Below are 25,657 nucleotides of genomic sequence, written 5' to 3'. Positions count from 1 at the left end.
CTCAGAATGCCCCCCAATATCACCTAAAATTACCGAACACTTATTGGGAGGAACCGACTTGCCTCAAAATGCTCCCCAATATCACCTAAAATTACCGAACACTTATTTGGTGGACCCAACTTCCCTAAGATACCCCCTAATATCACCTAGAATTACCGAACACTTATTGGGAGGACACAACTTCCCTAAAATGCACCCTAATATCTCTAAAATTACCGAACACCTATAGGGAGGAACCGACTTCCCTCAGAATGCCCCCCAATATCACCTAAAATTACCGAACACTTATTGAGAAGAACCGACTTCCCTCAGAATGCCCCCCAATATCACCTAAAATTACCGAACACTTATTGGGAGGAACCGACTTTCCTCAGAATGCCCCCCAATATCGCCTAAAATTACCGAACACTTATTGGGAAAAACCGACTTCCCTCAGAATGCCCCCCAATATCACCTAAAATTACCGAACACTTATTGGGAAAAACCGACTTCCCTCAGAATGCCCCCCAATATCACCTAAAATTACCGAACACTTATTGGGAAAAACCGACTTCCCTCAGAATGCCCCCCAATATCACCTAAAATTACCGAACACTTATTGGGTGGACCCAACTTCCCTAAGATACCCCCTAATATCACCTAGAATTACCGAAAACTTATTGGGAGGAACCGACTTCCCTCAGAATGCCCCCCAATATCACCTAAAATTACCGAACACTTATTGGGAAAAACCGACTTCCCTCAGAATGCCCCCCAATATCACCTAAAATTACCGAACACTTATTGGGAAAAACCGACTTCCCTCAGAATGCCCCCCAATATCACCTAAAATTACCGAACACTTATTGAGAAGAACCGACTTCCCTCAGAATGCCCCCCAATATCACCTAAAATTACCGAACACTTATTGGGAGGAACCGACTTTCCTCAGAATGCCCCCCAATATCGCCTAAAATTACCGAACACTTATTGGGAAAAACCGACTTCCCTCAGAATGCCCCCCAATATCACCTAAAATTACCGAACACTTATTGGGAAAAACCGACTTCCCTCAGAATGCCCCCCAATATCACCTAAAATTACCGAACACTTATTGGGTGGACCCAACTTCCCTAAGATACCCCCTAATATCACCTAGAATTACCGAAAACTTATTGGGAGGAACCGACTTCCCTCAGAATGCCCCCCAATATCACCTAAAATTACCGAACACTTATTGGGAAAAACCGACTTCCCTCAGAATGCCCCCCAATATCACCTAAAATTACCGAACACTTATTGGGAAAAACCGACTTCCCTCAGAATGCCCCCCAATGTCACCTAAAATTACCGAACACTTATTGAGAAGAACCGACTTCCCTCAGAATGCCCCCCAATATCACCTAAAATTACCGAACACTTATTGGGAGGAACCGACTTTCCTCAGAATGCCCCCCAATATCGCCTAAAATTACCGAACACTTATTGGGAAAAACCGACTTCCCTCAGAATGCCCCCCAATATCACCTAAAATTACCGAACACTTATTGGGAAAAACCGACTTCCCTCAGAATGCCCCCCAATATCACCTAAAATTACCGAACACTTATTGAGAAGAACCGACTTCCCTCAGAATGCCCCCCAATATCACCTAAAATTACCGAACACTTATTGGGAGGAACCGACTTTCCTCAGAATGCCCCCCAATATCGCCTAAAATTACCGAACACTTATTGGGAAAAACCGACTTCCCTCAGAATGCCCCCCAATATCACCTAAAATTACCGAACACTTATTGAGAAGAACCGACTTCCCTCAGAATGCCCCCCAATATCACCTAAAATTACCGAACACTTATTGGGAAAAACCGACTTCCCTCAGAATGCCCCCCAATATCGCCTAAAATTACCGAATACTTATTGAGAAGAACCGACTTCCCTCAGAATGCCCCCCAATATCACCTAAAATTACCGAACACTTATTGGGAGGAACCGACTTTCCTCAGAATGCCCCCCAATATCGCCTAAAATTACCGAACACTTATTGGGAAAAACCGACTTCCCTCAGAATGCCCCCCAATATCACCTAAAATTACCGAACACTTATTGAGAAGAACCGACTTCCCTCAGAATGCCCCCCAATATCACCTAAAATTACCGAACACTTATTGGGAGGAACCGACTTTCCTCAGAATGCCCCCCAATATCGCCTAAAATTACCGAACACTTATTGGGAAAAACCGACTTCCCTCAGAATGCCCCCCAATATCACCTAAAATTACCGAACACTTATTGGGAAAAACCGACTTCCCTCAGAATGCCCCCCAATATCACCTAAAATTACCGAACACTTATTGAGAAGAACCGACTTCCCTCAGAATGCCCCCCAATATCACCTAAAATTACCGAACACTTATTGGGAGGAACCGACTTTCCTCAGAATGCCCCCCAATATCGCCTAAAATTACCGAACACTTATTGGGAAAAACCGACTTCCCTCAGAATGCCCCCCAATATCACCTAAAATTACCGAACACTTATTGAGAAGAACCGACTTCCCTCAGAATGCCCCCCAATATCACCTAAAATTACCGAACACTTATTGGGAAAAACCGACTTCCCTCAGAATGCCCCCCAATATCGCCTAAAATTACCGAATACTTATTGAGAAGAACCGACTTCCCTCAGAATGCCCCCCAATATCACCTAAAATTACCGAACACTTATTGGGAGGAACCGACTTTCCTCAGAATGCCCCCCAATATCGCCTAAAATTACCGAACACTTATTGGGAAAAACCGACTTCCCTCAGAATGCCCCCCAATATCACCTAAAATTACCGAACACTTATTGAGAAGAACCGACTTCCCTCAGAATGCTCCCCAATATCACCTAAAATTACCGAACACTTATTGGGAGGAACCGACTTTCCTCAGAATGCCCCCCAATATCGCCTAAAATTACCGAACACTTATTGGGAAAAACCGACTTCCCTCAGAATGCCCCCCAATATCACCTAAAATTACCGAACACTTATTGGGAAAAACCGACTTCCCTCAGAATGCCCCCCAATATCACCTAAAATTACCGAACACTTATTGAGAAGAACCGACTTCCCTCAGAATTAGACCTGTGCGCCGACTATATTTTGCTCGGCGGCGGCGTGAGGGCCATTTTTGGCCGGCGGCGGCGGCGTCATCGGCGTCACGCCGGTGGCAGCTTTCGGCGGCGGCGGCGGCGGCGTGAATCGGCGTGACCAAAATTTGAACAAGCAAAGAACATGACGATTATTGATGACATTAACTATTACGTTAGAATGAATATCTTTTTTTATTTCTGTAGGAGAACTGCGGCCATAACGCCCATAGGGGGCAAGTTGCGCCACCCTTGTTTTAGGTAAACTACGTTATTTTCAGTACTTTTTACAATTGCAATCGCTAAAATAAGAATAAAAATGCTTCTTTACATTTGAGTTTACATATTTTTACTAAAAAAATTATACAAAAATTTCGAAAAAAGATTTTGGTTACTTTTGATGTAATTTTAGCCTGCCAAATGTTTGCACTTTTTTACATCATTTAATAGATTTTTTTTTCTCGCTATCCCCACAAACTGTTTTGCACACTCCCATTATTTGTGTACCAAGCGGAAAAAGTATTGAATTTCACCCTTACAACTTTTTCACAAGGGTCCAAACTTCGGAGGCATATGTGGGGTAAAATGCCCACCCCTAGTTATTTACATTAAAATAGCCATTTAGATCCAAATTCTGGCATAAATTATGTAAAACAGAAGTTGGAATCAAGCATCAGCACATTTTTACTATAAATAAGTTCACTAATCACACAGCCATGCGCCATTTTGTAGTAATTATTGATAAAACAGCTAACTATGACGTTTAAATGGAATTTACCCATAATTACAGGTGATCCATAATTATGTAATGACTGTATACCATTCAAGAACAATAACAGTTGACAATAAACCAGGCGCGCAAGTACATATATGTACACAATTTGGCATCCTGGCGGTAACTGTGGCTAGTGGCGCGTTTTACCCCGCATTAAAACTAAAATTCAGAAAATCAAACTTTTTTTCAAATTTCAATTTTTCAATAGTAAAATATAAAACTGGTTTATGGTTTCTTCCAAATGGAAGGAAACATGTTGGTCCTTCATGTTAGTGCCAAAAAATGTGTATTATAAAGTGTTTCGTGGTTAAAATTGGACTCTTCCTTAACGTGGGCGTCTTACCCCCAGTTCCCCTACGGGTCCATCACTGCCATCAGACCTACTGAGACACTTTTTTTACTTATTCGGTTATTTGGAAGGCTCGGGCGCTACATGGACATAACAGAGCCGAAATTATTTATACATTTATGTTTTTACGTTGTTTACATTTTTCAAATTGACAACAGCCATAATACTAATAGTTTGGGGGGCCGAAGTACTCGCGGCTGTTTCGAGGTTAGGGATAACAAATATTTATAATTGGAAAGGAATATTGATATATTACCGGTATCCTCAATATAATGCATATTGCATTACTCCAATGCAAATGAAGGGCAATAAAATATTGATTTTGCTACAGTTTTTTTGTTTGGTTGTCTCAGAACCTTCAGAAGCAATCAAACTTAATAATAAGGTCACACTATTTACACTAAGGAACCTCCTAATGATTTCAGGGAGGAATCTCAGATGGAATCCTATGAGGAGCCTGAAAGAAACTCCTGAAGCAATCCATGAAGAAAATTCTGAACTAATCTCTGCAGAAACTGATGTTTGAAACCCTGAAGAAACTTCTGCAGGAATCTTTGGCGGTTCAAGAATCTCTTTTAGAGATTCCTGCGGAAAATTATGAACAAATCCCTGATTGAAGTATTCGAGGAACTTCAGAAGGAATACTAGGAAGATTCCCCAAATTAATTCAACCAGGAATCCCAAGGGAATTACAGCAGGAAGTTATCTCCTACGGAATCCCAGCGGGAATTTCAAAAAAAAATCGAGGGGAATCCCCAACGGATTTCTAGGAGGAATCAACGAAAAATAGCGAGAAGGAATTCCAGGAGAAATACCTGAGAGAATACTAAGAGGAATTTCTGAATGAATTCCATGGGGAAACCTCAAAGGAATTCCAGGAGGAAGCCCATAAGGCATTCCAGCAGGAAACTCCGAAGGAATTTTAGGAAGAATCCCCGGAGGAATTCTAAGAGGAATGCCCGGAGGAAATCCGTGAAGGATCCTCGAAAAAAATCTAGGAGAAATCTCCGAAAACATTCAAAGAGGAATCACCAAAGGAATGCCAAGAGGGAATTCCTAAGGAATTTTAAGAAGAATCCTCGAAGGAAGAACCGCTCAAGAGAAACCCCTGAAGGAATTTTAAGAGGAATCCCCGAAATTACTATAGGAGGATCTCCAAAGAAATTCCAAGAGAAACCCCCGATAGAATTTCAGGAGAACTTCTCGAAGGAATTCTAGGAAGAATCACCGGAGGAATTCCAGGAGGAAACCTTGCAATGAATTTTAGGAGGAACCCTCGAAGAAAGTCTAGAAAGAATCCCCGAAGAAATTACAGGAGAAATCCTTGCAGGAATTCGAGAGAGCACTTCCGAAGGAATTCCGGGAGGAATCTTCGGAGGAATTAAAAGCGGATTCTTCAAAGTGGAACCCCGGAGGAATTCTAAGAAGAATCCCCATAGGAAGTGCAGGAGGAATCTCCAAAGAAATTCAAGAAGGGAGAATCGTCGAATACTAGGAAAAATTTTCGAAGGAATTCTAGGAGAAATCACCGAAGGAATTAAAAAAGGAAATACTGACAGAATTCCAGGAGGAATCCTGGAGTAATTCCATGAGGACTTTCAGGAAGAATCTCCGAAAGAAATCAAAGAGGAATCACCAAAAGAATTCCAGAAGGAAATCCTGGAGGAATTCAGGGAGGAATCTACGACGGTATATCAAGAGGAATCACCGAAAAATCCCAGAAGGATTTGATGAAGGAAGTCCAGGAGGAAGCCCCAAAGAAATTCCAGATTTTTTTTTTAAATTCGAGAAGAAATCCTCAAAGTATTTCTAGGAGGAATCATCGAAATATATCCAGGTGGAGTTCTCATAGGAACCCTCATAGGAATTCCATGAGAAACCCCTCATGTAATTCTAGGAGGAGTCCCACAGGGAGTCCCGCAGGGATTCCAAGTGAAGAACCCGAAAGAATTCCAGGAAGAATCCCCGAAGAAGTTCGAAAAGAAATTCTCGTAGAAATTTCAGGAGGAATCCCCGACGGAATATTAGGAGGAATCTCCGAAAACAATTCAGAAGGAATCCTCGAAGAAAGTTCCGGAGGAATTCCCGAAAGAATTCTAGGGGAAATCCTCGAAGGAACTCTAGGAGGAATCCCCGAAGGGTTTTAAGAAGGAATCTTCGTATGAAATCCAGGAGGAATCCCTGAAGGAGTTTCAGGAGGAGTCCCCGAGGGAAGCCCAGAAGAAATCCCTGAAGGAAGTCCAGCAGGAATACCCGAAGGAATCCCTGGAAGAATTTCTGAAGGAATTCCAGGAGAAATCCCCGAAGAAATTATAGGAGAAATCCCTGCAGAAATCCCAGGAGGAGCGTTTGCAGAAAATCTGGGAGGGGGAGGAATTTCCGAAGCATTTAAAAGCGGAATACTCGAAGTCCAGGAGGAATCCCCGAAGGAATTCTAGGAGAAATCAATGAAGCAATTCCAGAAGAAAACCCCAAAGGAAAGACTCCTGAAGGAATTCCATGAGGAATACCTGAACCAATCCAGAAGGAATCTCCGACGGAATTCTAAGAGAAACCTTCAAAGAAAACCCCGAAGAAATTTCAGGATGGATCCATGAAGGATATCCAGGAGTAATACCCGAAGGAATTCCATGAGACATTCCAGAATGAATTCTAGGAGGAATTCCCGAAATAAGTCCAAGAGGAATCCCTGAATGAAATGCAGGAAAAATCCCTGCAGGAACTCCATAAGGAATCCAGGTGGAATCTCCGAAGGAATTCTAAAAGGAATCACCTAAGAAATTTGACGGAATATTAGAAGGAAACCCCGAAAGAATTGCAGGAGGAATCCACGAAGGAAGTCTAGGAGGAAACCCCCGAGAGAAAATCTAGGAAGCATCTCCGGAGGAATTCCAAGAGGAATCCCCGAAAGAATTCCAGAAAAAGGCCAGGTGGAATCCTCGAAGGAAGTCCAGGGGAACCACTGAAGGAAGTCTAGGAGGAATCCCCGAAAAAAAAAATGCAGGAGAAATCCTTGCAGGGATTCCAGGAGAATGCTCGAAAGTATTCCGGTAGGATTATCCAAAGGATTTCCAGGCGGAATCCTAGAAGGATTTTCAGCGGATCTTTCCGAGTAGGGGGAAGGATTTACAGGAGGTATTCTCTAAAGAATTCCTCTTAAGATTTCCAAAAGAAAATCCTTGAGGAATTCTTGTGGAAACTCCATGAAAGATCCCTCAAGAATATCCTGGAGATATGCCTAGTTATAATCCTAAGGGAATTAATGAAGAAACTCCTACAAGATTCCCAAAGGCAATTCCTGTAGGAATTTCTGATTGAGCTACTGGAGAAATCTCAGATGTGCTGGAGGCATCCGTGTGTCTTCCTGAAAAAATCTCAATCTCAACCTAGATCTCAACCTACAATCTGAAGGAACCCCAGGAGCGATCCCTGGAAGAATTCCTAAAGGAACTTCTCGTGAAATCCCCTACGGAATCCTGAGGGAATCTTGGAAGGAACTCTTATATAGGGATCCCTGAATAAACTTCTGGGGTAATCCCTGAATTCCCCTGAAGGTATCCTTGGATCTTCGTTTAAGATTCTCTGAAGGAACTTCTGTAGGAATCCCTGAAGAAATTCAGGAGGGATCTCTGAAGAAACATCTGCAAGAATCCCTGAAACTCCTGGAGAAATCTCTGATGGAATGGGGGACTAATTTCTAAAGACCTCCTGTAGGAACTAATGAAGAAACTTCTCACGGGAATCTTGATGGATCTCCAGATGGCATTTATGAATCCTCCTAAAAGAATCTTTCAAGGGACTTCTGGAAGGATACATGAACGAACTTCCGTTGAAATAGCTTAAGGAACTTCTGAAGTAATTCCTAATAAACACCTGGAGGCATCCCTGAATCCTCCTGGAGCTATTAGGGTATCCCTGAGAGATCACCGAAGGTCACCGAGCAATCCTTAAAAGAACTCCTGAAAGAATCTCTGAAAAAAATCTCTAGGCATCCCGAAGTATTTCCAAGAGGAATCTCCGAAGAAATTTCAGGAGGGATTCTTGAACAAATTCCAGGAATTTCTGAAGGATCTCCTGGAGGTATCTCTTAGGACACTCCTGGACTAGTTCCCAAAGAAACTCCTGTAGGAACTCCTGAAGGAACTTCTGAAGGAATCCATGAAGGAACTCTCAGACTAATCTCTGTAGGACCTCCTATGAGAATCCCTGAAGGATCATTTTCTGGATGAATCTCTGATGTGTCTCTAGGAGGCATCTTTGAATTCTCTATATAAATTTCTGAAGTTACTTCTGTCGAGATCTTCCTGAGATCTTCTAAAAAAATCATCTTGGAGGCATGCCTGTAGAATTTTCCGGAGGAATCCTAGGAGGATCTCCTGGAGGCATCACTGAATCCTTCTGGAAGAAAAAACTTCTGGAGAGAAGTGAATGTGTGTTCTAAGAGTTGAGAAATCAGTTATTGTAATCAAACTTTTATGATAGTGATCGTGAGATTTTTTTATCTCAACTTTATGTAAACTTAATTTTGTTCGTGCGCTGATCACCGGCGTGAAAAATGAAAATCGGCGGCGTGACAAACAGCGGCGTATGGCGCGCCGCCGATACCTCGGTCGGCGTCGGCGTGTGACAAAATGTGTCGGCGGCGGCGGCGTGGCGCGGCGGCGCACAGGTCTACTCAGAATGCCCCCCAATATCACCTAAAATTACCGAACACTTATTGGGAGGAACCGACTTTCCTCAGAATGCCCCCCAATATCGCCTAAAATTACCGAACACTTATTGGGAAAAACCGACTTCCCTCAGAATGCCCCCCAATATCACCTAAAATTACCGAACACTTATTGGGAAAAACCGACTTCCCTCAGAATGCCCCCCAATATCACCTAAAATTACCGAACACTTATTGGGAGGAACCGACTTCCCTCAGAATGCCCCCCAATATCACCTAAAATTACCGAACACTTATTGGGAAAAACCGACTTCCCTCAGAATGCCCCCCAATATCGCCTAAAATTACCGAACACTTATTGAGAAGAACCGACTTCCCTCAGAATGCCCCCCAATATCACCTAAAATTACCGAACACTCATTTAAAGGACCCAACTTCCCTCACAATGCCCCCAATATCTTTTAAAGTTCTCAAACATTCATTTAAAAACCCCAACTTCCCGCAATAATCCACCTTAATATCACCCATTCATACCTTAAATAGTACAGAACAGACTGTGTACCCGATGGCACGTAATGCCAGAAAAAAGATTAATCACAGCTTATTTAGCAATTTAGTATACATTAATGTTGTAATTAATTATGGAATTATTTATTGAATTACTTATTTAAAATCAATAAAATAATATCTGACTTCGTCAGCATAACCCCACCCCATCTGAATAGCACCGCAGTTTGACTGCGAGTGCAAGGAAACCCAACTCGGCAAAGGAATTTAAACACCACGCAGCTCGTCATGCTCTCGGCGACCAACATTAGTATCGCTACTAGCATATCAATGTTTTAAAAATCTTGCGCGCGTCCTCTCGTACGCAACCTCCGCATTGCTTTCCGCCATAGCGGAAATTCGATGCGCTGCTTTAAACTGTGCGCATTCCCCACATCAACAATAACAGAGGCATGGTCGTGGCTACAAACTTCTCCGGCTCTCCACCCGAACGACAAACTCGCCCAGATTGGTGCAATGTTTGTTATGCACGACCAAACATAACACCAATCAGGACGAGTTGGTTGGTTGTGTGGCAATGTTTGGCTATTCATGTGCGTTGCAAAAGTTTCTCTTGCCTGCTGTTGGGAGAGTAAACAGCAAGCACACGAACGGGAAGTGCTGCCAAAGCACGGTTGAATGAAATCGGGGCGATGTTTTTCGCAATTCGATGAGTTTCTTACCTAACTTTGAATTAATTATTGTGGCCAAACTACAAAAAATTCAATGTTGGTCCCAAAGAGAGTTTGGTAGAAAACATCATAAACCATCTTTTGTAGAATATCACTTTTCTACTTTACTACGTGTTTTCATTAAATGACAACAAAAATACCTAAAAAACGAGCATTTTTTTCGGCTTTTGCCGCAAACTTTCCAAAATTTAAGCATGTTAATCACTTTAGATCGAGTTTTTGTCCAAGAAGCATAACAGCACAATGATTCAGGCTTTCAATTCATGCAAAAAGATTGAGATTTTGATCAAAGATAGCTGAGATATAATTTTTTGAAGTTTTGCATGTTAAAAATCATAGAATTTTGAATAACTCACTTAGCAGTGATTTGCGACCCCATGTTCCTTGGGCACTTTTTCATATCTCATTAGGACCTATCTGCCCTCAAATTATTTAAAGTCCGGAAACAAACACCCTGTATAAGGCGATTTCCGACGAGTCACCCAGAACTGGTTCCGCAATAGAACTGGCAGTCTCCAATGTGGTCTGAGCCTACTTCCTTAATAACCGGCCATCAGGGTATTGGAAAAGCCGTGATTTGATGTGTCGCATGCATGGGTTTGGTTCACTTTTATATCTGGCCACTTCCGGCGGGACCCCCGGAACCGGTTCAGATATGGTCTGATACTGTTTTCCTGCTAACCGTTCGTCAGGTTATCGGAAATGCCGCTGTTTGATGTGTCGCATACATGGGTTTGGTTATCTTATATATTTGGCCACTTCCGTCGGGACCCCCCGGAACCGGTTCCGGAACACTACCGGTTTAGATATGGTCTGATACTGTTTTCCTGCTATCCTTTCATTAGGTTATCGGAAATGCCCCTTTTTGATGTGTCGCATGCATGGGTTTGGTTCTCTTTTATATTTGACCACTTCCGTCGGGACCCCCCGGAACCGGTTTCGGAACATTACCGGTTCAGATATGGTCTGATACTGTTTTCCTGCTAACCGTTCGTCATGTTATCGGAAATGCCGCTGTTTGATGTGTCGCATGCATGGGTTTGGCTCTCTTTTATATTTGGCCACTTCCGTCGGGACCCCCCGGAACCGGTTCCGGAACACTATCGGTTCAGATTTGGTCCGTTACTGTTTTCCTGCTAACCGTTCATCAGGTTATCGGAAATGCTGCTGTTTGATGTGTCGCATGCATGGGTTTGTTGCATTTTCATGTCTGGCCCCTCCCAAGGGTACCGGTCCGGAACACCTAAATGGCCATAACTCCGGAACGGCTGGACCGATCCGAACCATTTTCAATAGGAAACAATGGGACTATATGCCGCGTCGAATGAACCATCGGTCATTAAAATCGGTTGAGGTTTACTACCAAAAAGTGATGTGAGTTTTTTGTACACACACATACACACATACACACACGCACACACACACACACCCACACATACACACATACACACACAGACATCACCTCAATTCGTCGAGCTGAGTTGATTGGTATATGTGACTCGTCCCTCCGGACCTTCTATCAAAAAGTCATTTTTGGAGTGAACATATAGCCTTTCCAGTACACTTAGTGTACGAGAAAGGCAAAAACTAATAAATTGTGTTTAAAATCAGGAACATCAATATGTGATAATTTATAAATTTTGAACGGCAATAACATTTAATCAAGTATATATATTGTATTTTATTTTTTTTTAATTATTATTTTATCTGTATTAACGAGATTTTTAGCCCTAGGCTAGTTCACCTCGGGACCTACGCTTTACTTCCCTTCCGAAGGAAGAACTCACATTTTGTGAGTTTGTCGGGAGTGGGATTCGATCCCAGGTCCTCGGCGTGATAGTCAAGTGTTCTTACCACCACACCAGGTCCGCTCCATATATTGTATTTATAAAAGTAATATCTTGAATATAAATGAAGTGTATTATAAATAATAATACCTATATGTACTAACTACAAGCGGTTCAAAGCGTATGAGAATGATAAATGCCGATTGCTGACACTATGTGGACATCTATTGCAAATAAAAAGACTCTAATGCCGAAGCAAGTCTGTATCTACTTTTTACAGAGACATCTGCATATTTTTTTGTGAGTAATTTTTTCAATAATTTTCGCAGCTCATTTCAACTGGCGCTGCCCATAATCAACGAAAGGTATCTTTTCTGGTTTGTTTTGTGTATTTTTTTTGTTTTTCTGATGTAAGAAGTGAGAATAAATGATAACAACAAGAAAGGAATGAATCGGTGGCAATCTTAACTCACTCCCCCTTTTGTCCACGCAATATTTTCAACATTTAAGGGACCGAAATATTGACCTTCTTTCCTTCAGATGGTTGATTTATTAATACACAGAAAGAAATCATGAAAATTAAACAGCACGTAAGTTAAGCATTGACTGAAAATTATAGCAGAAGCTACAAAATTACAGCCATTTACCGAGAGATGATACTGTCCGCTTAGTAATCAGCCAATCATGCGTACTGTTGACATTTTTTGAGACATATCCGCTTGAAATTTACATGCAGTTTCGTAAACGAGGACAGCTACGCTCAGTCGTCTGCCTCGCTGCGGAGACTGCTCTCTCGCTCTCTGTGGCCGAAGCGGTACAACAGTTTGTTCCTTTATGGTGGAACATGTTTATCTTTGATTGCTCTCTCTTCAGTTTGGTGAGACAGCCTAGAGGGGTTAGGCGTGAACTCTCACTCGGAAGATCTGAGTTCGACTCTCGTATAAAGATTTTTTTAAGTTTCTCTGAAAAGTCGATGCTTAATTGACACTTTTCTCTCAGCAATCAGCAGTGTAATTTTAAGATCACACATAAATTTCTATCGAACACGATGGAGGTCAATTTGTTACATTCAGTTCGTCATAAATTTACAGATTTTGTTCGTACTGTGTAACTTTAAATCCTATTTTTTTAACAAATATGAAAACTTTGTGCGGCTCTGTGGTCATGTGGCTAGGGTCACCAAGCTCTTAGTCGCATCGTGCTGAGGAGCGCGGGTTCGATTCCCGCCGCAGCTGAAAAGTTTTCGGCTATGCCACTGGGCGTTGCATGCTAGTTCGTTATCTAGTGTCGTGCTTCCCTCAAAGAGCGAAAAGCTCACTGGAAGCATTGAACGTGTCCGTGTCTTTTAAAAACTTTTTTAATAAATGTATCAGATGTATTGACATGGTATGTATTCTGAAATAGTTATTTATACGAGTTGCAAAATGATGATTTTTACAGCACGAGTACGAGTCGTACATTTATCCAACGAGGCTTGCCGAGGGGACCGAAATATTGACCTTCTTTCCTTCAGATGGTAGATTTATTAATAACTTTAAATCCTTTTTTTAACAAATATGGAAACTTTTTTAATAAATGTATCAGATGTATCGACATGGTATTTATACAACGAGTTGCAAAATGATGATTTTTACTGCACGAGTCGTATTTATCCGACGGGGCTTGTCGAGTTGGATAAATACGACGAGTGCTGTATAAATTGAGTTTTGCAACGAGTTCCATACAGCATTTTTTGCTATGACGAAAATTATTCACTAGAATGTGATCATTTCTGTTAGTACCATCCAGTTTCGCGGTCGTGTTCGCGGTAGTTCAATGGGAACGACCACGTGTTCCAACATACTTAATTTTGGACCAAGCAAGCTGTGCTATAATCATCTATAACCGTCACAGTTTTGCAAGCTCTTACCGTGGAAACGGTTGCAACCAAGGTGGAAACTCAGATTATTGATCAAACAATTGCATTATGATTCATAATGCAACCGAAATGAGTTGCATTATGAATAATAATGCAACTTTTTAATTTAGTGCAAAAAATTAGGCCGTTTCGGTGCCAAAACGGCAAGTGTAAAATAAGAATTAATAGTGCCGAGTAGCAAAAAAAAAAAAATATCTGTTTTAACTAGCTTCTAGCCCAATAAGATTTCTAATCGAAATGGCTTACATTCCTGTCCTTTACATTAGAAGTGGGATTCAGACCCCAGATCTCATCTGGGGTACACCCGCCTGAAACGCGAAGCAGCAAAGGTCGGATTGATGGTGAATGCCTCACCCGAACAGAAGAGAATAATAAAAGCATAACAAAATGCGTTATTTTGGCAAAATAACTGCATAATGGAATTAGTTATTTTTATGTTATTAACATAACATATTGAGTTATAAACTTGTCTGTCATAAGCGGCAAAATAACAAGTTACATAACAAAAATTTGTTCCTGGAAAATCAATATAATAACATGTTTTGTTAGTGTCAATAACAACTTAATAACAGTGAATTTGGGATATATTTCAATAACAAATTTTGATATTAAAGAGTTATTGATAACATCCCGAAAGCAAAATTAGTTATGATATCAAACAATTGCACATGCTGTTGAATAGGATGCTAAAGTGGAGGCGATATGGGTACACTTTACCCGTGGTTAAATGAAAGCATGTACGCATATGGCCTCCACATTAGCATCCTTTTTTACATCATATATGACTTCGTGTTGGCTGAGAATGCTATACATATTTAGACCAGCATGTGAGAATAACGGAACAATCATTGCGAACTTAAGTTTCTCTCTCCCTCATATGCGTATTTTAAACTATTCATGTAATCTTTTACCAAAAATAGGTAGATCCGACTTCATCCTCTGGAACGACAGGGAAAACTTGTGAAAATATAAAATATTTCTGAAAAATCCCATTCAAAACCATCTTCAATTTTGGATTCAGCTGTCTGTATTAGCTTCGTTCAAGCAAGTTTACTAAATTAGTTTGACATAATAAAATAATATAAAATAATTGAAATTCTCATGTCAAAGGCGGAGTCTGGAACGTCCCTTTCAAACCCCACCCTCAATATCGTCGCCATGTTCACGTTTTGATGTATGTAGGGTGCTGCGCCACTTGGGCAGTGGCTAATATTTTGGGAACTTTTCAGCTACAACTCAGTCAATTTCAAACCTCGCGGCGCCCAGCAGGGACTTGGTTTTGTACACATTACAGCACCTCCATGTCACGTAATATACCACACCTCTTAACAAATATGATACCATAAGCATAACTCGCGAAATATTGTAAATTACGTTGTTGAATGACGTACGATTTATTTCAAAACTTGTTTAAGTTTTGATAGCAATAGCATAAAGTATTGGTACACTCTCAATAATACAATAATAATCAAACTTGTTCCACAACAAAATGTAATATTGGAATATTATTTAATGGCTGTATACCAATGGCTTGGTCATAACAAAATAAGATTGTCCAACAAAACATGTTATGGAAACGTAATGCCTTGATAATACAATAATAACAAAACGAGATATAAAAACAGGTTTTGTAATTTCGTAGTTATTAATTTGATATTCCCCTCTGCTCGGGCAAAAACAAAGTACATGCTGTTAGGCGGAACCGAACACGACCGGATCCGTCTGGGTAGTAATGTTACGATAGACGGGAATACTTTCGAGGTGGTGGAGGAATTCGTCTACCTCGGATCCTCACTGACGTCTGACAACAACGTGAGCTGTGAAATTCGGAGGCGCATCATCAGCGGAAGTCGGGCCTACTACGGGCTCCAGAAGAAACTGCAGTCGAAAAAGATTCACCCACGCACCAAATACACCATGTACAAAGCGCTAATATGACCGGTGGTCCTCTACGGGCACGAGACATGGACCATGTTCGAGGAGGACCTGCAAGCACTCGGAGTTTTCGAGCGACGCGTGCTAAGGACGATCTTCGGCGGTGTGCAGGAGAACGGTGTTTGGCGGATAAGGATGAACCACCAGTTCGCTGCACTTTACGGCGAACCCAGCATCCAGAAGGTGGCCAAAGCCGGAAGGATACGGTGGGCAGAGCAAGTTGCAAGAATGCCGGACAACAACCCTAAAAAGCTGGTGTTTGCAACTGATCCGGTTGGCACAAGAAGGCGTGGAGCGCAGAGAGCACGATGGGCGGACCAGGTGGAGTGTGACCGAGGATGGAGAGCGGCAGCCACAAACCGGGTATTGTAGCGAACTATTGTTGATTATGTCTTGTCTTAAATGTGATGTTGAACAAATAAATGAATGTAGGTATCTCATCTTAAAAGATATGTGCTGTACACTAGAATGTCCAGACATCGTGATGGATATCACTTTATCAACTCTTGAAAATGTTTAAATGTTATAAGGCTCGAGAGACATAAAACACTGGAAAAACGATTGATATCTTGATTGATAGCAAATATTTTTAAAACCCATTCCTTTGAATAAAATATTTTGTTGGGATTTGCTCTGTCTCATACTTGGGTATTTATTTTGTGTTTTATTCATGTGTGAAAACAGTGGCGTAGCCAGAAATTGTCTCTGGGAGGGGTTTTCAACAGTCAATGGTACCTTTTTTTATTTGACACTTACATTTTATAAACAGTAATGAGCAATAGAATTCGTAGTTTGAAAATAGCGGCGCAGCCGAAAATTTTTTTCGTCGCAAAGTGCTTTATACTGAAAATTTGTTCCACAAATTTTGGCTCTGGGGGGGGTTTTAACCCTAAAACCCCCCCCGTGGCTACGCCAGTGTGTGAAAACGAACTTATATGGATAAAATTTTAAGGCACTAACTTTTTTCTACAATTTCTAGAAATTCTATTAAAATTTTCTCATCACTTTTATTATGTTATTAGGTACATAGATATCTTTATATTTTCCTTTTATTGTCATTTTGTCCGCATTTTATTCTTCGTTGAACCAAACTTAGATGCTCATAATTCATTGTAATATTCACGTAATAGTACTCACTTATCCATATTACAACAAATTTTGCCCAGACATGCAGGATAGTCATAGAAAACGAATGGTGGGCACCGATTGGATGGAGATTTTTATTTTATAATAACAGTCTGGGGAGCACCGTGGAATAATCATTCAAATAAAACACATAAAACAAAATACGTTTCTTTGGATTTCTGTATTGGTGAAGGGATCTGAAACACCCAGATCTTCATTGGCTCAGCTGATGCAGTTGCGACTTGTTGCATTGATAGTGTGTTGATTATATTTTTGGCTGTATTTTTAGATAGAAAGTGAAGACGAATGCATGAATAGAACAAAAAAAAGTTTCTTAGGATGCTAGTAGTAATCAAAGCAGATATGTTTATTGTGACACATGCATTCGTTTCGAAAAACAGTGGTGCTGCTTTGGTGGATAGTTATGTAAATTCATTGAGCGCTACGTTCTTATACCGAGACTAAATTTGATGGTAAATATAAGAATAGATTGACGTGAGTGATACTGTAAAATCTGTATGGTAGCAAATATCCAGCATGACTTGGGATTGTTGGCAGAAAGGTAAGCGAGGTATGACCGTATCGGTGTTCTTCTTTGGAAGCATATGCCTCTCGGTGCTGCTCGCTTATCTAGTTTTCGGCGATAGCACTGATGATGAAGGCTTTCGTACATTGAGAATGATTGCGATAATGTTTCGACATGGGGATCGCTCACCTACAGAGTTCTATCCAAATGATCCACATCGTAATCATCAATGGACTGGTGGACTAGGCGCTCTATCGGAGGTAACAGCTTTAAGATTTGAATTTCATGGTAGCATCTCTTATATTATTGTTCAACATGCTTTACAGAAAGGTTCTCAACAAATGTACAATCTTGGGAAGAATCTAAGACCTCGCTACTACCGTTTGCTGCCTCCGAACGGTCTCTATTCTAAGGATAACATGTACGTTGAAAGCAGCTACGCTGAACGATGCATCATGAGCGCTCAAAGTTTCATGGCTGGCTTCTTACCTCCTTTGGAAAACACCAACCCGCTCCCTATCCCGTGGCAACCGGCAGCGATCAATACAATCCCTAGGGATCGGGATACGGTAGGTAGCAAAACTATAGTTCACTCTTCAGTCTACATCTCGATAACGCAGAGACCATCGAAATAGGGAGGGATCGAGACAAAGACATTTCAAGACTACATAATAGTTACTTGAGATATTTTGGCCAACGTAGGCAGTTTTAAATACATTCATCATATAAAATCTACATATTCTTTGTACATGGTTCACTGGCGTAGCCACGGGGGGGGTTTTAGGGTTAAACCCCCCCCCCCCCAGAGCCAAAATTTGTGGAACAAATTTTCAGTATAAAGCACTTTGCGACGAAAAAAATTTTCGGCTGCGCCGCTATTTTCAAACTACGAATTCTATTGCTCATTACTGTTTATAAAATGTAAGTGTCAAATAAAAAAAGGTACCATTGACTGTTGAAAACCCCTCCCAGAGACAATTTCTGGCTACGCCACTGAGTCATGGTTATTGGATAGAACGAAAAGTATTTAGCAATGCTGTGTATTTAATTTTGATTTGCAGTGATACATGCTATTTAGTATCAAAAGATTTAACTTTCAAGAGGAATATGTTTTTATTGTTAAGAATTTAGATCACGTAAATGAGTTAGAGCTTTGTTAGAGCTCAACACAAAATGAGTTGGAGCCATACCACAGATATTTTTTTATTTTGTCGATTACGTGCTCATTTTTTAATATTTCAGCACTTGAATTTTGTTACATAGTTTGTTCGGAGAAGTTTTTACATAAGACAAAGCACATCTTTTGACATGAAGAATTGGATGGTCAATCCACCCATAAGTGAAATACAAACACACACACACACACACACACACACACATATTTTTTTTTAACAATGCCGACACCAAGCATCTAGTAACTGTCATAACTATTCAACGAAATTATTACATTTTTCGTGTACTGTACAGTAGCTGTTTGGATTGCAAAAATATATGTTTTTTTGCTGAACATTAAAAAAACGCTAGCTTTTGAAATAACAAAGTAATTGACAAATTACTGATTTTACAGGGTAACTTTGAACTCATGTAACTGCTGTCGAACTTTGAAAAAACTATATTGCTACTCTATAAAAAATGCTGAAAGCTTTGCATGTGTATGTTTATGTTTTATGGTAATAGACAAACAATAATCAAATATTGCAATTATTCTATTTATGGCCCGTTTACATATTTGCTAATTCTACGCGACAGTTCATTTTCGAGCAGTATTGGCGTCAATTTAGCGCAATGTAAACACTTTTTAGCAGACAATAAAATTAGCATGATAAAATCAGAAGCTTCTGAATTCGGTGCTAAAACTAGTGGACAATAATGAGAATATTAGATTGTCCGACACAATTGTAAACGGTCTGATACACACATTACTGTTAACAAAATGTAAGTGTCAAATCAAAAAAGGTATCATTGAACGTTTAAAACCCTCCCAGAGACAATTTCTGGCTACGCCACTGACCTTGGTAGTTAGTAAGTGTTATATTGTGGGTGAAACACATAGGATAGTGAATGCGTACAGATGGTAGTATGTACTAGATTACTAAAATCGACTTTCAAACGATAAGACTAAGACAACACTACTGGTTGAACGTTTATGAACAGCTACGAATAATTCTGATGAAGATACAAATTTGGATCGAAACATGGGAGCCCAAACCTAGATAATAAATTCGTAGGCTAACTTATTGAGACTGCAAGCCTTACCAAAGTGTATCCATTAATTCCCTGGTAATGTTTTTTTATTCATTCAACAGCTTTTGGCTCAGAAAAAACCTTGCCCACGGTACGAACAATCTCTTCAACGCTTGATGAGCTACCCACCTAAGGACATCCGTGATTTGAATGAGAAGAACGCAGCGCTCTACAGGACATTGACACAATCAACAGGACAGAACATTAGTACAATCTTGGATGTGGAATTACTTTACAACACTTTGGAAATCGAAAAGAACGCCGGCCTTGAACTTCCGGATTGGACCGAAAATATATTTCCAGATAAAATGCTACCATTGGCAGAGCGAAGTTTAGCACTTTTTACGGAGACCCCTTTTATGAAAAAGATTAAAGGAGGGGCAATCATCAGTGAATTGCTGGATAACATGATTAGAAAGCGATCGGGAATCTTGATGCCGGAACGATCGATCTTTATCTATTCGGCGCACGATGTCACGTTAGTCAATCTTATGCGTACAATGAACATCATTGACCAGACCAGCGGCAAACCAGACTTCTCCGCTACGATCGTATTTGAACTGCATCATAGCATCACATTTGATGATGATTTCGAAGTGAAAATTGTATTCTTCTTTAACAGCGAGGATAAATACCCGAAGGAGATCAAAATACCGAATTGCGAACACCCCTGCTCGCTTACCAAGTTCAGTCAATTGATGGAAACGGTTCGGCTTAAAAGCTATGAAGAACTGTGTGCAATTGTTTGATAATGGTTTATTATTATTATTATTATTATTATTATTATTATTGTTATTTGTTTTTGTTTTTTTGCTAAGAGTTTAGTGATTCCAAATGATCTGAATTGTTACCACTTCAATTGAACTTAATAAGATAATCTCAGTGTGGCCAGCAAAATTTATGGTGTTAAAAGATTAATAGAGTATTTGTACCCTTACTAAGAATATAGGCTCCTATCTTCATCCTACTCAAAACAAAGGAACTGTTTTGTTTCTTATTATTTTGTTCTTCTTATTAAATAACGGAATCAATCGGTGCCGTAGTCGCTTTGTTTTCTAGTAGGATGAATTTGGGAGCGCTAGATTACTAAGTGAACGGTGACCCAACATTGAACTTATTTGTTATAAAAAATACACCCGAATGGGAAAATAAAACGTTTTCAATCTGAAGTTGAATATGCATTCATTAATCAAACATTATATTGCGGATTTTCCCCGTAATAGACTCACACGCGGAAAATTTTGTCCCACCAAAATATCCACACACCGCTTTTCCCTTAGATTGGGTTTTGTCACTGCTAACGAAAACAACATTGAACGCACGCTCTCGGTTGGTGCAATGAATACATGGTTCGTTCAGCTGCTAACTGCCATGCAAACTGACGTGTGAGTGTTTATTTTTTCTCTTCGAAGATTTGCTCCAATGTCTTTTTTTTAAATTTTTTTTTATGTGTATTTTAAGCTAATTCTGCACTCTGCTCCAATGTCTATCAACAAATAAAAAATGCCATGGCAGGCAAAGAAAGCCCTTCAATTAATAACTGTGGAATTGCTCAAAGAACACTAAGTTGAAGCGAAGCAGGCCAAGTTACAGTTGAGACGCAGAGCCATAAAGAAGGAGAAACATCTTCCTCATAGCAAATATACCAATATTCCATGGTCTAAAACGTCCGAAAACCGTTTGATACCTTTTGAAATGCTGAAACCTCCTAAACCGCCCTGAAATGCCTCAGAAATGCCTTGAGACGCATCGAAACACCCAGGATTTTTTTTTATTTAAACGTTTATTTTAGGCTCATGCGCCATCAAGCATAACGGAGCCGAATTCAGTTATTTTTTTTTACAATTTCATGCTTTGACTTATAATTTATATTAGTTTTGGGGAACCGAAAAACTCACGGTTTGGTCGACGTTAGGGGGAACAAAAATATTTGAGGAAAGGATAGGGTGATGGGGCTTTTCGTTGACACGTAACAGCATGGTGTGGCGTATTGCTGCTGGTCAAACGTAGAGTGGACAAACAACCTGTATAACGATACAAACAGACGATTTTCGAAGGGACACGAGGTGGACAAGCGGAGCAACAAGACTGGCATACATTGGCGGAGCCAGTATTTTCTTTTTTCTTGCTCACTCTCCTAAACATGCACGAGAGAGAGAGCGATGGAAGAGGAGGCAGCTTGCCCCCTTTTTCATCCCGCTCTTTCTCTCGCATGTTTAGGGGAGTGAGTAAGAAAAAAGAAAAAGCTGGCTCCGCGAATGCTGGCATATCAAACAAAGAGACGAGGTGGACAACAAACAACAAAACAAGTGGAACAACAAGACGGGGATATCAAACGAAGACTTCAGCTTGCTTCAAGAAGTCGTACATAAGCTTCATGTACTCAAGATCTAGTTTACTCAACACATCTCTAATGTCTTCCTTTTCTGGTTTCCCTCGGGCCCTGAGGGATGCACATAAATCGGATCTGGTAATACCGTACTCGGGGCATGCCCACTCAACATGGTTGATATCTTGATAGCCTACACCGCAGCAACACCGATTGCAATCTGTGTGTAAAGGAATAGGGCACTGCATGAAATTCTCTCCTTCTCTTTTACTCTTACAGAAATTTAGTAAACAACAAGGCCAAGAAACGTCAAAATCCCATACAAAATCAAAACAATGCAGTGCCCTATAACATCAATAATAAAATCTCAATTTTTGGCCTAAGTTACCAAGCGAATAACTGCACGATGTCAAAATTTTGATTATTATCGAACTTTCATGTACCTCGGATTTTTCTTCATAGAATGTTAGAATTTCGGCTATAATTTACAAATGCAAAATTTGAAAATATTCTATCGGGGAAAATTTGATTTAGATGAGTTTTTAGCTATTTTCCATACTAAAAATCAATAATTACTATTTTAGCCCAAAAAACGGCCCATACAAATTGTATGGAAAATTTTTCGCCGATGAAATATTTTCTAGTTTTCCGATTATGAATAGCCCAAACACTAATCATTTTCGAAGAAAAATCCGAGGTACATGAATGTTCGATAATAATCGAAATTTTGACACCGTGAACTGTTTTCATAAGCGTCGGATCACCTTGCGGTCTTCGGCAAAGTTTATCAGCATATCCTAGGCTATACTCTCACGTCATTAGTTAAATGGTTTCAGACAAAAAAAAAATCATGAGAAAAATGCAAAAAGTACGTTTTTTCCACACCAACTTCCATACAAAATTCAATCGCAATGCGGAATACGGGGACGCAACCAATCGCTACCAAATTTTTCACAGTTGTTTTGGACGCTAATATAGGGTATTGGTGTTGAAAAAGTGTATATATGTTGCAATCGAGCTCCCCCTCGTATCAAGACAACCTGAATTGAATTATACACCATGATCTTTGTGTGACATCGAATATTGTATGTTTATGTTTACGTTCTGAATAAATTAGTCGTTTGTGTACAGTGGAATCGCACGGTTGTTGTTTTATTACGATCCGTAAACTCTGTTGTTCCTCTCTCGGTCCGCTATTTTTATGTCCACTGGAAGCTGCTCTCAACAGGTTATGGGCCCAGGGACGCCCTGGCGGTGGTTCGGGAAGCGAGGAGACCAAGATGCGGTACCATCCAATATCCGATGAGGTATCAAGATGCGATGAGGCCTGGTGCCAATAGTCGTTGAGATATCGAGAGGCGGTGAGGATCTAGTATCTTGAGGGACCTGCGCTGGAACCAAGAGGTCGAGGAAGAGGGTGCTGGCTGATCGGGACGCTGGAGCTGGATGGCAGGAAGGTACTCGGATGAAGCTTGGAGCCAGGAGGAGCTTGGAAGCAAAGGTAGCTCGGTAGTGTGGAGCAAAGGTGCTATTAGGAGCTCGGCGGGCTTTGGATCCAGGAGGAGTACGGTGACCAGATATGCTCGGGACGCGTCGGATCTGAGTGTGTGATGAGGAGGAGTGTTGAATGGTAGGTACATCCTTGGAGGTGCATCACACAGCTCAGTGGAGAGCTAGGTATCAACTGGTATGTAAATGGAAATAAATTGTAAATATGTTATACCTAGTTTGAATAAAGGAGAGGCACTGAGCTGGTAGCGATATCAGTCAGTGCCTGGGTTTGGAGAACAAAGCCTCGCCTGTGTTTTTATTTCCAACAGGTTTTTTGCTCAGGTATGGACGAGAGAGTGAAAATCGCCGCGTTCGACGGTTCCGGCTTCCACAACTGGAAGTTCCGGATCGAAACCGTCCTTGATACGTTCGATCTACTCGATTGTGTCCGTCGGGAGATCGCCGAGATTGACGAGCTACGCGCGGTGGCTACCGATACAGTGGAAGTAAAATCGGAAAAGAAAAAGCTAATGGTGGCACGGGTAGCTGCAGAGAAAAAGTGCAAAGCGATAGTTATTTCGGCCATCGCTGATAATCAGTTGGAGCTGGTGAAAGATTGTGCGACTCCGAAACGGATATGGGACACACTGAAGGCGGTGTTTGAACGTCGTGGTATTGCTGGGCAACTGTTTATTAGAAAACAGCTCCTAACATTAAAGCACAGACAAACAGACGTAACACTTGCGAAATTTCCATCGACCACACTTTTAACGATCATTTTAAATTTTCATAGTAGTGGCTTTCACAACCAGAGGCGCGCGCATCGTTTTTCTATGCGTTTGACGTTTCACACTAGCGCCTTCTGTTGACGAAACTGCACAACACAGTGAATCGTGCAACTTTTCCACCAGGTGATGCTAGTGTGAACTGGACGATGGATTTCCATAAAAATCGTTCAAGGTGTTACGTCTGTTTGTCTGTGATTAAAGTATGCAGAGGGAGCCGACGAAGGTTTGTCGGAGCATTTGCTCAAATTTGATGGTCTCATCCGCGAGTTAAAGGAAAGTGGTGCGGTAGTGGAAGATGCCGACGCGATTTGCCATTTGTTATTGACGCTACCACCATCGTTTGATACGGTGGTTACTGCAATCGAGACACTGCCCACCGCTGTGACAATGGCATTTGTTAAAAAGCGTTTGCTAGATGTGGAAATGAAGAGGCGGAATCTGTCGACCCCGGATTGCGACATTCAGGATGTTGCTATGGCAAGTCGGCATGTCTGGCACAAGATAAAGTGTTTTAGATGTGGCAAAGTTGGACACAAACAATCAAACTGCCGTATGCCAGTGGTTCCCAATCAGAATGCAAATGAAAAAGTGAGAAAGCGCATTAGTAAACCGGACATAGTGATTGAAGAAGACAGCGATTCTGATCGTGCGGATGTTTGTTTCCTGGCGTCGAAAGAAGAAGAATTAGTGAAAATGCAGTGGTTCCTCGATTCTGAAGCGACGGACCATATGGTAAAGGACACTAGTTACTTCAGTAAAATGCGCCGTTTGGATCGGCCGGTGGAAGTGATAGTGGCGAATGGAGAGAAACTTGTTGCGGAATATTGTGGGGATGTTCTTCTGTATGCGGTTGTCGGAGGCAAGACCAAGAAGTGCGAAGCAAAGGATGTGCTGTACCTTCCTGGACTCAGCTGCAACCTGTTCTCCGTTAATCGAGTGGCGAGATCAGGTTTGCAGGTAAGATTCATCGATGACAAAGCTGAAATAACAAAGGATGGTAGTGTAATGGCCGTAGGACAATACACAGGAAAACTCTATGGTTTGAATATGCTATGTAAGTGTAGGAAAAACAATGTGGGAGCAGCTGTAGGCACCACTGCATCTCGAAGGTGGTGAAGTTGAGGATTTTGAGTAACGCTTTGATGATTTTTATTTAGAAGACGCGACTGTTTGGTTATAAGATGATGAACTGTTTTAGTTGGATAGAAATCTATTGAATTTGTATTTGTATGAGTAAATGAATAGCGTATGTAATTGAGAATTGTTTGTAGCTGTTTGAAGTTGTTCGAGAAATGTTTGTATTACTGTAGCACCGCGAGAAGTTTTTGTGTTTGAGAAACGGTGATCTGAAATGTTTTATGTAATGAACC

General features: G+C 40.9%; 1 protein-coding gene across 3 annotated transcripts; it reads left to right on the top strand.

The window, feature by feature from the left end:
• Nucleotides 1-17,116: 17,116 nt before the first annotated feature.
• Nucleotides 17,117-20,848, top strand: LOC115256055 (lysosomal acid phosphatase-like). Of its 3 annotated transcripts, none has more exons than XM_062846397.1 (4): nucleotides 17,117-17,382; nucleotides 17,446-17,695; nucleotides 17,762-18,004; nucleotides 19,742-20,848. In XM_062846397.1, exons 2-4 carry the CDS (start codon nucleotides 17,447-17,449, stop codon nucleotides 20,426-20,428), a joined length of 1,179 nt encoding a protein of 392 aa, XP_062702381.1. In that variant the 5' UTR covers nucleotides 17,117-17,382; nucleotide 17,446; the 3' UTR covers nucleotides 20,429-20,848. The 3 variants fall into 3 exon arrangements, with proteins under 3 accessions (XP_062702381.1, XP_062702379.1, XP_062702380.1); XM_062846395.1 differs by having other exon boundaries at nucleotides 17,435-17,695; XM_062846396.1 differs by having other exon boundaries at nucleotides 17,118-17,695.
• Nucleotides 20,849-25,657: the final 4,809 nt, after the last annotated feature.

The sequence above is a fragment of the Aedes albopictus genome, chromosome 1 (genome assembly GCF_035046485.1).
Source record: "Aedes albopictus strain Foshan chromosome 1, AalbF5, whole genome shotgun sequence".
Classification (NCBI taxonomy): domain Eukaryota; kingdom Metazoa; phylum Arthropoda; class Insecta; order Diptera; family Culicidae; genus Aedes; species Aedes albopictus.
This window is presented reverse-complemented; position numbering and strand designations above follow the sequence as displayed.

What these genes read in the sequence shown, in the direction of transcription:
- LOC115256055 (XM_062846395.1), top strand. An exon ending in GACTAGGCGCTCTATCGGAG is followed by an intron (nt 17,696 to 17,761) that starts GTAACAGCTTTA and finishes CATGCTTTACAG; the next exon opens with AAAGGTTCTCAACAAATGTA. An exon ending in TCCCTAGGGATCGGGATACG is followed by an intron (nt 18,005 to 19,741) that starts GTAGGTAGCAAA and finishes TTCATTCAACAG; the next exon opens with CTTTTGGCTCAGAAAAAACC.